Source organism: Hyla sarda, chromosome 2 (assembly GCF_029499605.1).
Source record: "Hyla sarda isolate aHylSar1 chromosome 2, aHylSar1.hap1, whole genome shotgun sequence".
Lineage (NCBI taxonomy): Eukaryota > Metazoa > Chordata > Amphibia > Anura > Hylidae > Hyla > Hyla sarda.
Genome location: NC_079190.1, coordinates 409,967,172 through 409,979,692, shown reverse-complemented (window position 1 = coordinate 409,979,692; position 12,521 = coordinate 409,967,172). Strand labels below are relative to the sequence as shown.

The window sequence follows — 12,521 nt, the reverse complement described above, 5'->3', positions numbered from 1 at the left end:
CCGTGGGTGGCAAACTGCAACTCCTAGCTGGGTATGCTGGGAGTTGTAGTTTTGCAACAACTGGAGGGTCTCAGTTTGGAGACCACTGTTACAGTGGTGCCCAAACGGCAGCCCTCTAGATGTTGCCAAACTACAACTATCAGCATGCCTAGACTGCCCAGGCATGCTGGGAGTTGTAGTTCTGTAACATCTGTCCCTTCAGATTTTGCAATTTTCATGAAATTTTTGAAAATTTCTGCTCTACTTTGAAGCCCTCTAATTTTTTCAAAGTCTAAATATGTCCATTTTATGATGCCAACATAAAGTGGACATATTGTATTTGTGAAGAAAAATAAATTTTTTTTGGAAAATCCATTTTCCTTACAAGTAGAGAGCTTCAAAGTTAGAAAAATGCTAAATTTTAATGAAGTTTGGGGATTTTTCACCAAGAAAGGATGCAAGTAACGACAAAAATTTACCACCAAAATAAAGTAGAATATGTAACGATAAAACAATCTCAGAATCAGAATATTCGGTAAAAGCGTTTTAGAGTTATTAATGCGTAAAGCGACGGTGGTCAGAAGGGCTGCGTCCTTAAGGGGTTAATAATAGGGGATTTTCGCCCCATTATCCAAACATACAGCTCATCTCTCCTGGCAGAAGCGCTTAGCCTATGTGGCCTATAGGATACTTTCACACTTGCGGATTTTGCTGCAGATTTTCTGTTGATAAAACTGTGAAAAAAAATGCATAAATGTATCCATCCATAAGCCCGTGTTTCCCAAACAGGGTGCCTCCAGCAGTAGCAAAACTACAACTCCCAGCATGCCCACACAGGGAGTTGCAGTTTTCCAGCAGCCGGAAGTGCACTGGTAGGTGAACACTGCCATAAGAAGTATGACAGGACTGGGGTGAGACCGGACATACAATACTACAAACCAGCGGAAAGACCCCAATATTGTAGAGCTGACAGGAATCCATGTAAGAAGGGGACAGCACAGCTGGGGGTCCCATGTACCCCATACACAGATTCCAGTGAGTGACACGTCCCCCGTATACAGACACAGCACCTCTAGGTGTTTCTCTGACGTCACGGGCTCACCTGGCAGGGCGTGTGTAAGGCGGTACAGGTGTGCAGCCTCAGGCCAGGCTACGCTCAGGATTGGCTACACGATGCCCCGCCCATTTTCCCCAGCACCAGACTGTACGCGAAAACAAACAAAGCGGAGACGCCAGCCTGAGGAGTGGGCGTCCCCCTTGGGCCAGTGACAGCACGTGGGCGTGTCACATGACGGATAGGCTAATTAAATAAAAAAAAAAAGTCAGAAAGCTCTTTGAAAGCGCGGCCCTAGTGGGAGGAGTCAGGTGGTGGGCGCGGCTCGTGGGGAGTTTACAACCAGTAGGTGGGTCATTTGTGCGCTTCTTGGGCGTGTCTTAGAAAAGAGTGACAGGAAGGGGGCATGTCATTTTTGGTACGGGCTCCGGGGTGTGGGCGGGTCTTGTATCAGATTGACGGCGCGGAGACATAGCGACACGCCTTGTTACTTGAGGATATGGGCGGGGTCAACCGGATAGGCTCCGCCTCTTCTGGACGCTTTCCTTGTGTGAATACGCTGCAGTTTGAATCTGCAGGGAAGGGGAGGAGTCGGCGGCAATGTGGTGAAGCGGACACAGAAAGTGGCACAACCTCTCACTACTACTGTCCGGACTACCGCCATACAAAGCTGCCTGTGTGTGCGGGGCCAGGAGACGGGCACGGCTGCCAACTCAGGGCACTGACGGGAGGCGAACCCCGGAGAAAGGAGACTTCTTCCCTATTGGTGGGTCACACGTCAGCCAGCGGGGCAGAGGCCGGGTAACAGCGGGCTGCCCCAAGCTCCGGGTCACTTGTGAACTGTATTATGGGCAGTGCCATTGTCTAGATCTGCTACCTGCATCCACCAGTGTGGCAGTGCCAGGCTCCAGACACAATGACGGCTGACAGGTCCAGACTGATGACTGCCGGCAGTGCCACCTGCCCGTCCCCGGGGCTACTCCCGTCTGCCCAGTGAGGAGAGTGCTGCCCCCCGTACTGCCCCTGCTGGTGCAGCTCAAGTGGCTTCTCCCCGTGCCCGGCTCAGGTTACAGCGATCAGGTGGCAATACATGGTGCCCCTCACCTGCACATAGGAGAAGTGCAGCCTCACTCATCGCACAGTCCTTGGATATCGGCTAATCGAACATCGGGCTCCGATGGAGGCAGCAGCGACCGGATCCGTGAAAGCCAGAGCAGGTTCCAGAAGTGCCAGCAAGGGCAGCAGTGATGGGGGGGTCGCCAGCCCGAGCCCCGGGTGCCTTGGACTGACTGTGTGTGGGCACAGCTCCCCTCCCTGCCCCGAGTTCCAGCATCAGTACAAGTTGGATGACTTTGACACTGTGGCCACTGTGGGTGAGTTGTCCCGATCTATTGTATTGTAGACATATTGTCATGTGATCTGATGGACCTCCAGGACTACTCACTTATGGAGGGAGAGCTGGCATAGTGCCCCCTGCCAGCCATAGTGTCATAGTGCCCCCTGCCAGTCATAGTGCCCCCTGCCAGTCATAGTGCCCCCTGCCAGTCATAGTGCCCCCTGCCAGCCATAGTGTCGGAGTGCCCCCTGCCAGCCACAGTGCCCCCTGCCAGCCACAGTGCCCCCTGCCAGCCACAGTGCCCCCTGCCAGCCATAGTGTCGGAGTGCCCCCTGCCAGCCATAGTGCCCCCTGCCAGCCATAGTGCCCCCTGCCAGCCATAGTGCCCCCTGCCAGCCATAGTGCCCCCTGCCAGCCATAGTGCCCCCTGCCAGCCACAGTGCCCCCTGCCAGCCATAGTGTCAGAGTGCCCCCTGCCAGCCACAGTGCCCCCTGCCAGCCACAGTGCCCCCTGCCAGCCACAGTGCCCCCTGCCAGCCACAGTGCCCCCTGCCAGCCATAGTGTCGGAGTGCCCCCTGCCAGCCACAGTGCCCCCTGCCAGCCATAGTGTCGGAGTGCCCCCTGCCAGTCAATTGGTTTGGAGTATTGTTGTTTTCTGAGGGATGGAGTGTTTCCAGAATATTGACCATTGATTCCATGACGTTTCCCTGGGTTCCCTCCTGATACTGTTTGTATTTCCACATCTGAAACTGTTCTGCAGCTGTTGAAAGGCTTAGAGGCTGATCTTCTTGGACAGTGTTTTCCAAACAGTGTGTCTCTAGCAAAACTACAACCCCCAGCATGCCCAGACTGCCAAAGGCTGACAAAAGGGATTAGTTAGCTATAAACAAAAAGCCCCCCACCCCCTATACAGCTCCTAAAGGGGTACTCCACTGGCCAGCATTCCAAACATTGTTTTCACGTTGCGGGGGTCGGTCTCGCTCCCTCCCATAGACTTGCATTGAAGGGGTGTGGCTGTGACGTCACGATTGGGCGTGACCGACCCCACCAGCGCAAAAACAATGTTCGGAACATTTAGTTCCGAACTCTGGCCAGTGGAGTACCCCTTTTAAAAGCTCCCTCCATTAAAGTGTACACTCAAAGAAACTGAGCATGCATGTTTAGCACGATATCAAGAACCTGCATCTCCTAGGCCACAGTCGTGATGCCTCTTTACACGTGTGACGTCTGTGGGATCAGCAATTATTTAATCTGTGTGGGGAGTTCTTATGTGTTTTTTTATTGTTGCTTTGGATCTACTTGGAAACTAGTACAATGACCCCCCGACCTACGATGGCCCCGACACACGATCATTTCAACATATGATGGCCTCTCAGAGGCCATCACATGTTGAAGGCAGCATCAACATACGATGCTTTTGTATGTCGGGGCCATCGCATAAATGGCTATCCAGCAGCGCAGACTGCTTCAGCTGCCACCAGATAGCCATTTACTGTGCCCCGTGTGGTCCGCTGACGATCACTCACCTGTCCTCGGGGCTCCGGAGCGTCCTCTTCGGGATCCCCTGCATCGTCAGTGCTCTCCATCGTCGTCATCACGTCGCTGCGCACGCTGTCCCGTCATCCAATAGGAGCAGCGCGCGTAGCGGGGTGATGGCGGCGACGGGAAGCAGAGGCCTTGCCGGAGCGTCGGGGTCACCCGGGGAACGCAGCAACAGCGATGGAAGGCGACATCCAGGGCAGCGGTGACAATCCGGAGCAGACAGGTGAGTATAACCTCCAATACCAGTGGTCTTCAACCTGCGGACCTCCAGATGTTGCAAAACTACAACTCCCAGCATGCCCGGACAGCCGTTGGCTGTCCGGGCATGCTGGGTGTTGTAGTTTTGCAACATCTGGAGGTCCGCAGTGTGAATGGGTCTCGCGGAAGACCCGTTGACACTGTTGGTAATGTTCACTGCATGGAATTCCGCAGTGGGAACATACTCTTAGGGCCACAACCTGGCTCCTTTTACACTAACTCTGTGCTCCATCCTTAAAGGAGAACTCCAGCATGTACAAATTATCCCCTATCCTAAGGATAGGGGATAAGTGTTAGATCATGGGGGGGTCCGACCGCTGCCCCCCGCAATCTCCCAAATGGATATACAAGCATTTTTGACCATAGCACAAAGCTGCGGCAGTGGTAGAAAATGCCCGTTACATGCAGGGAGCCGGGGCTCTGTTCGGGAGATCGCGGGGGGCCCAGCAGTCACTTATAACACTTATCCTCTGGATAGGCCGGATAATTTGTACATCCTGGAGTTATCCTTTTAAACTTTTCGTCTACTACTGGTCCGCCTCTTCAGCCTCACTTGTCTCTCACAATGCAGACAAGGTCCGACCTACCTGTAATAGCAGACCAATAGTCGGCCTCCTGAACCCCACAAACAGTTAAACCACATAACACCAGTCGTGCCAAGAACACATCCCTGTTATCACAACCACAAAACCCTCCTCCTGGCGTTCAGGCACAAGTTACCTGTGTCACAACAAGCGCCATCATACAAGCCATAGGCGTCTCCAGGGCTCCCAACCTTCTCCGAGCAGCTGACAGCTGAGAGCGGGTCTATTCACATGGCGGAATTCTGCCCGAAATGAAAACCCCATCCACTTCTAATGGTTTCCGCACTCCTGTTGACACTTTGGAATTTCTGCTTGCAGATTTCCGTCAACGGTATCGCGTAATCCCATAGAAGTGTATTGGGCTTTAACTTCAGGCGGAATTCTGCCCGTGTGAATAGACCCTTATGCTTTGGGAGCCAGTGTGGTGTAGTCTGGGTTTTCTGCCAAATACTCGGTCCTAAAGTGAATTGTTTAATGTAAAGGAATTATGACCAAAAATCTGTTTATTGTATTTAATGGAAATGACCGTATTTGGACTCCATACCTGCTTCACCTGAAAGAGTTTGCTTTTTGTCACTGTAGTAAATTTGGTTGAGTGTAGATATTTCTAATACCGTGTGAGATGAGATATATATATATTCTAATTTGGTTTTAGTATAATTTAAATGGCCATTGTTACAAGGGCATGTCAAAAGTTATGATTTGGCTGGACCCCCGTGCTTGCCGACCGGGAGAAGTGTGTGGCATTGCTGTTTACTATCCAGCTCGTAGTGATCTTTGTCTTGCTGCTTTATTATAAGTCTGTGGAGCAGCAAGACAAAGATCGCTTTGAGCCAGGCAGTAATCAGCAAATCCGTGCACTTCTCCAGGTTTGTTCTCTTGGTTGGTGGGGGTCTCAGTGCTGAGGCCCAGACCAGGTGTGAATGTCCATTTTATGACATCATCAGTCATCAGGCGAAACGGCGTCCCACCTCATCTCCGTCAGGAATCAGCCACAACTCCCTCCTCCATCATCCAAAACTCCGTCATCCCTCAGACAAATAACTTTCCTGCCGTGTAGCGGAGCCGAGTCAGTGTTTTCTCTCTGGTATGCGGGTTCTGCTGTACACGCCATTCAGTGTCGGCTCTCTGCTATACGGGTTCTGCTGTACACGCCATTCAGTGTCGGCTCTGCTATACGGGTTCTGCTGTACACGCCATTCAGTGTCGGCTCTCTGCTATACGGGTTCTGCTGTACACGCCATTCAGTGTCGGCTCTGCTATACGGGTTCTGCTGTACACGCCATTCAGTGTCGGCTCTGCTATACTGGTTCTGCTGTACACGCCATTCAGTGTCTGCTCTCTGCTATACGGGTTCTGCTGTACACGCCATTCAGTGTCGGCTCTGCTATACGGGTTCTGCTGTACATGCTATTCAGTGTCGGCTCTGCTATACGGGTTCTGCTGTACACGCCATTCAGTGTCGGCTCTGCTATACAGACTCTGTAGCACATGTAGTGTCTGTAGTACGCGTGTAAGTTTCACAGTTTCGTCCCTGCTATACATGCTGTGCTATGCGGCAGGAAGTTTCGTCTGAGGGAGAATCGTCTGAGGCATGATGGGCGAGGGAGTTTCGGATGAGGGAGTTGTGGCTGAAGGATGACGGCGATTGGTCCAAGGGAGGAGGCGGGACGCTGTTTCGCCTTACGCGGGATGGAGTTACGGCTGATGACTGACGATGTCCTAAAATGGACGCTGTATGAATGAAAAGCAAGTGTCCTAAATTTGATATCGCTCTCACACTCTCTAAGGCTGGGTTCACACTATGTTTTCTCCCATACGGGAGCGCATACGGCAGGGGGGAGCTAAAACCTTGCGCTCCCGTATGCCTTCGTATGCGCTCCCGTGTGTCATTCATTTCAACCACGGTTTGAGGTCTGGTCGTAAAAGCGCATACGGCGCAAAAATGAGCCGACCGAACGTTTCACTCCGGCCGGCTCATTGAAATGAATGACACAGGGGAGCGCATACGAATGCATACGGGAGCGCGAGGTTTTAGCTCCCCCCTGCCGTATGCGCTCCAGTATGGGAGAAAACGTAGTGTGAACCCAGCCTAATACTGGTCACTGGAAGTTCAGCACGGCACCTCATGGCAAAGAACTCTAAAGATCTGGAAAAAAAAATCAATTGTTTCTCTACATAAAGATGGTCTAGGCTATAGGAAGATTGCCAGGACCCTAAAGCTGAACTGTAGCACGGTAGGCAAGACCCATACAGCGGTTTCGCAGGACAGGTTACTTAGAACAAGCTTTGCCTGAAACAAAATTTTTCACAGCAAAAATGCCAAAATAATGCTAATGCTAAAACAACATGGCATTTTTCTTGGTGCTTTTTTTTTTTTTCCTCCTATAGACTTCTTATGGGAGAGAAACATCGAAATTTTCGGGCAAAAAAACACCATTGTTTAAGCCTGGTGCTTTCTTAAAGGGGTACTCCCCTTGGAATTTTTTTCAGAGATAGAGATAAATCGAAAAAAAATCTTTTCCAAAGGAGTACCCCTTTTAAGAACCTTCCAGTGAGCCCAAAAGTGGAGAATAACATCAAACCCAAAAAAGTTTAAGTAAGTTTGGCGTTTCATAATTCCCTTTTGACTCCCTGCCAACATCTGGCCGCTGCATTTTTGCTGTAAAAAAGTGCTGTGTGGGGCACTTATGCGCCCCCCCCCAAAAAAATAAATAAAAAAAAGGGGGCAACACCATGTAATAATGGTGGTTGTTTTTGTGAAAAAGGAACTTTTTATTGAACTTCATCACTGTGTATAATGATCTGTGATTCTTATGGTACTATGCAGACTGTGGTTCTCGCACATATCTAATCCAAAAAATGGTGTTTTGATTTGTTTTTTAGCGCACCTATATGACTTTGAAGGCTGCTTAGTCAAGAAGATATCGAATGTAACTACCTCTTTGGGTCTGCTTTCTTTGTTGTAGTGTATGAACACACGGTGCAGAAAGGCTGCAGAAAATATGCCAAAGGCAGAAGTGGATCCAGCTGGAAGTGAAAGTATAACTGCTTCCATTATCTTTCCCTTTTCAGTTGGATCCACCTCTGCATTTTGGCATATTTTCTGCTGCAGAACATCTGCAGCATATCTACAACATGTGTTCTTATCCTTTTTGTAGTATTGTAGTATTTTAGGTGGCACTGGTATGGTGAAGATATATGTATATGGTGAAGATATATATATGTTCAAGGTTGTTAGACCTTTGGCTGAACGTGATCTCTACTTTCCTGTGCTGGAAATACTCACACAGTTGTTGCTTCCCTTCAGCCTTTTCTGTTAACAGGTCATACAAAGTGATTCGGGGTCAGGACACACACTTTTTAGCAGATTCTGTTTCAGTTCAGTAAAAACTACAGTAGAGACTATTATATAACCACAGTCTTTACTTTCCAAGACTCTGCAGTCAGCCCCAGACAATTTCCTTTTGGTTTACCATCCCACAGCACAGTGTTTCCCAACCAGGGTGCCTCCAGCTGTTGCAAAACTACAACTCCCAGCATGCCCGGACAGCCTTCGCCACATGAAGAATGCTTGTGTAACGTGCAGGGGTTGAATACCCAATACTATTGGAAATCCAGGGTTCCTTATGGCTTTACTGGATAATCTAGGGTCCATCCTGAGGTATTACGTGGGTCGTAATAATAAAATGGCACAGTGGTGTCTTGTCGTTCACATAGTGAGTTGTCAAGGTTGGTGTGTTGTTCTTACGTGAAGAGGTCTTTTACCAAAGGAATGTGCTTATACTTTATTTACAAATGTAGAATGAGAAACCAATCATCAGCACCAGTTTAGGTCATACCGTGTCCATAGATTTCCTAGGCCTCCTTTACACACATGCTGCTTCAGTTTTTTTCCCCCCTCCGACACTGCAGAAAATGCACCGGAGGGAAAATGAAGCAAGAACTGATCCCATTTGTTTTAATGAGACAATTCACAATCATTTGGTGTCTGTTTGGATGCCGGATGATTGGACCCGTTGGATTGGCACAGACAGGGGAACGCAGCTTGCTGTATTCCCCTGTCTGGCGATCACAAACAATGAACGCCGGATGTTACACAATGGATGCCAACTGATGCGCTTCTGTCATCAGTTGTGGCAATTTTCACCCAGTTTCAACAAAGCCAGACGCTTGATATATGTAACTCTAGCCTTAAAGGGGTACTCCGCCCCTAGACATCTTATCCCCTTTCCAAAGGATAGGGGATAAGATGTCTGATTGCGGGGGTCCCGTCACCGGGGACCCCCGCAATCTCGGCTGCAGCACCCCAGACATCCCAAACTTTGCTCCGTGCCGGATGACTGGCGATGTGGGGCAGAGGCTTGTGACCTCACGGCCATGCCCCCTCAATGCAAGTCTATGGAAAGGGACATGACTGCCCATAGACTTGCATTGAGGGGGTGTGGCCATAAAGTCACAAGCGGGGCACGGCCTCTGGCGCTGCACCCGACGCTCTTAACGAATGCTGGGTGCAGGCAGGAGATTGTGGGGGTCCCCAGCAGTGGGACCCCGCGATCAGACATCCCCTATCCTTTGGATAGGGGATAAGATGTCTAGGGGCAGAGTACCCCTTTAACACTTTAAGCCAGTTTTAATAAGATTTACTGTTAACCGCTATAAGAAAACATTTTTAACAGATCTGAATGACGCGTTTTGTGTCTGGTACATCAAAGATCTTGTTAGAGTTTAACATGTCTGATCACTTTTCCCGTCGGAGGGAACTGCTCCCAGAGGTGTTTTGCAGCAGCTTATCCCTCATTTCCTATGGGAAATCCAGTCAAAATGATCTTCTGATGTGTCATACATACATGAGAGACAGAGAGAGGAAAAGCATAAACGTCTGTAGGATGGCGTTTCTTACTTGATGTTGTATTCTGGGGCACATTTTCCTATGTTGTTAAAGAAGATGCTTGCTATAAGCCAGTGTTTCCCCTAACACGGTCCTCAAGTCCCCGTAACAGGTCAAGTTTTCAGGACTTCCTCAGGTGATATAATTGTGATTATAATGTTATCACCTATGAAAGACTAAGGACATCCTAAAAACATGACCTGTTGGGGGGACTTGAGGACCCCACTTGGGAAACGCTGCTCTAAGCAATAGGCTTTGCAGGGCACCGACTGATGTTTTGTAGGTTTTTTGTTTTTTTTTACCAACCTTTACCCACCAGGGACTCAGGATTTTGCATTTTTTATTTTATTCTTTAACTTTTTGTGGGTTGTATGCAAATGATCGACATCTTGTGTCCTACATGCAAGTGTTTGTATTTGTAAATGGGGGGTTAGAAATATGTGCATACCATAGTATATTGCTTGTGATATAACATGCAAAGGCCTGTTAAAGGGGTACTCCACTGCCCCAGAACAAAATGTTCTGAACGCTGGGGCAGTGGAGTTACCCCTTTAAAGCTTTGAGCCTTAGGGTTTATCAGTTCACCAAAGCAGATAAACGGCTTTATATATGAAAGAAATAAATCACAAAGACTGATGAAAGGTCAGAAATCGTCACAAGCTGTTTTCTGTTTGTGTCACCATTTTAAAAGGTTGGTCCTAGCAGTATTGTGCGCTCTGTAACATTTATCCTTTTTTCCTAAAATGAGAGGTACTTGGGACAAGCATTCTTTTTTGATAAACCGCAGCATTTTCCATAAAGCTATGTCTGATAACTAAAACACACAGTAAATGGGGTTCAGGGCATGCATACCCGTGCTTTGGTGCAAATAATCTGCCCTGGTGACGTAGGGTATGTTCACACGGCGGAATGTTTGTGCAAAATTGATTTGAATGGGAATTTGGTGCATTGTGCATATCTGCTGCGGAAATCGCGATACTGGAGTCCACAGAAAGAATGGACTTGTCTATTCTTTCAACAGATTCCTCTCAGAAATGCATTGCGGTCATAGACTGCACATTTCTGAGTGGTCCTAGTGCACCCTGGATTATTATGTGCGGAATGTCCTTCCATGTTTTCCGCGTGGACATTCTGCAGATTTTCATACATGTGAACCCAGCCTTAAAGAGCCTTTACAGGAAAAAAAAAAAAAAAACTCCACTAGCTGGAGGGCTTATCTCTGATCCCATGGCTGCCGTGGATCTGTATTTAATTGAGCCTGCCTGGAGCAGGCTCAACCAAATGAGCACAGATCAATGGAGTTCAATAGAACTGCAGTGATCTGTATGAGGAATCTAATGATTCCTAATAAAAGTCCTCTAAGGAGACTAATCAAGTGTGTATTAAACTTTCAAACTATTAAAATATAACATTATATATCCCGTACGGTCAATGGCATTAACATAAAAAAATACCAAACCACAGGTAATTAAATTAATTAGTTAAAAAGTAAAAAAAAAATAATAATAATGATACTAATTTGCAAAGCAAAAGTGCAAAAACAAAATAAATATACTAATAAAGTCCTTATTTACATATTGTTCTGGTTGAATTATTTTGTGTACCAGGACAAGTGGATTTTCATGAGGGACAAATAGATTGTGCTCCGTGTTAGACCCTTGGACAAGTGTGTGTGTGTGTGTGTGTGTGTGTGTGTGTTTTTTTTTTACATTTCTACACACATATAGGATTTGAGGGAACAAAATATATAATCATTTGAGTGACTCAAATGATTATTTTTAGATTTTTTTTCTCAGTCTTTAACCTTGCAGCATTGTTTAGTGTAGGTTTTTATGTTTAGTGTATACCAAGATTTAAAACCTGTGATTGTCCATCGGCTTTCGCACCGATAACAAGACCTGTTTGAGGGAAGCATGTGACTGTAAGTCAAAGATATTTCAAGGAGACTCAAAGCCTATGGTTGGAAACCACATGCCTTAGATTATGTTATTGAAAGTAGATCTGTGGCCTTATTTTTTTTAAATTATATTTAATGTTTGGTGCCAGATACTGAAACATGGTGCCATTGGACCACTGAACCACCATGTATGCACGCCATAACTGTTTCAATGTTGTAATTGCGGCATTTAAACAGTTAAATAATATCCTTATTTACCATCAAGTATCGGTCAGTACCTACCAGGTTTGGCGCGGGGCCAGCTCCCGGGTGCGTATCATTCTTCAGCATCTGACCTATGATATAAATGTACATCATGGGTTGGGAAGGAGGAAGACCTGCAAATAGAACAAGGGGTGCCCTATTCCCCTCCCCCCTTTCCCTTGGAATATGTAGAGCCCTGACTGCCGCTTTACCTGCTAAGGCCGTGGAAGATGACTGCCTGACCGGGATGTCCTCCTTTGCTCCCCCACCATCACAGTGTGGGGACACAGCTTCCAACATGCCAGAACAATCCTTGTTGTCCCCTATCATAGCGAGTTTTGCTCACCCTCCAGGCTGGACACACAGGCTGTTGTAGTGAAGCAGGTAATGTCGGGCACAATCTGATGATGGTACCGTGTGAAGCCTTAAAGGGGTTATCCACCGTAAGGTGATTTTAGTACTTACCTGCCACCCAGTTATGAACATGCTTAGGAAGGATCTGTTCTGTTCTTGGGGCTAAATGATGCTGTCCTGAGTTCCTCATAATGCTGCTGCTTTTTATTTTGTAAAATGGCTATTTCCTGTTTGAGTTCCCTCCCTCCAACTAGAAGTCCCAGGATCTCTTGTTTGTTCACTCTTCTTCCTCCCACACATCAGCCACCCTACTTATTGAAGCACACTTGGGACAATTCCCTGCAGCCCTATGGAGAATTATTCCCCCTCCCCCAGCGGTCTC

At 47.8% G+C, this 12,521-nt stretch overlaps 1 protein-coding gene across 2 annotated transcripts in view; it reads left to right on the top strand.

Moving 5' to 3' along the window:
* Positions 1–1,465: 1,465 nt before the first annotated feature.
* PRKX (protein kinase cAMP-dependent X-linked catalytic subunit) overlaps positions 1,466–12,521 on the top strand; it is a 128,469-nt gene continuing 117,413 nt past the window's right edge. The window contains exon 1 of one of the 2 annotated variants that reach the window (XM_056558846.1): positions 1,466–2,406. In XM_056558846.1, the coding sequence (XP_056414821.1) occupies positions 2,211–2,406 (196 nt within the window). In that variant the 5' untranslated portion in view covers positions 1,466–2,210. The remainder of the gene's footprint in view (positions 2,407–12,521) is intronic. The other variant, XM_056558847.1, reaches the window with a different exon arrangement.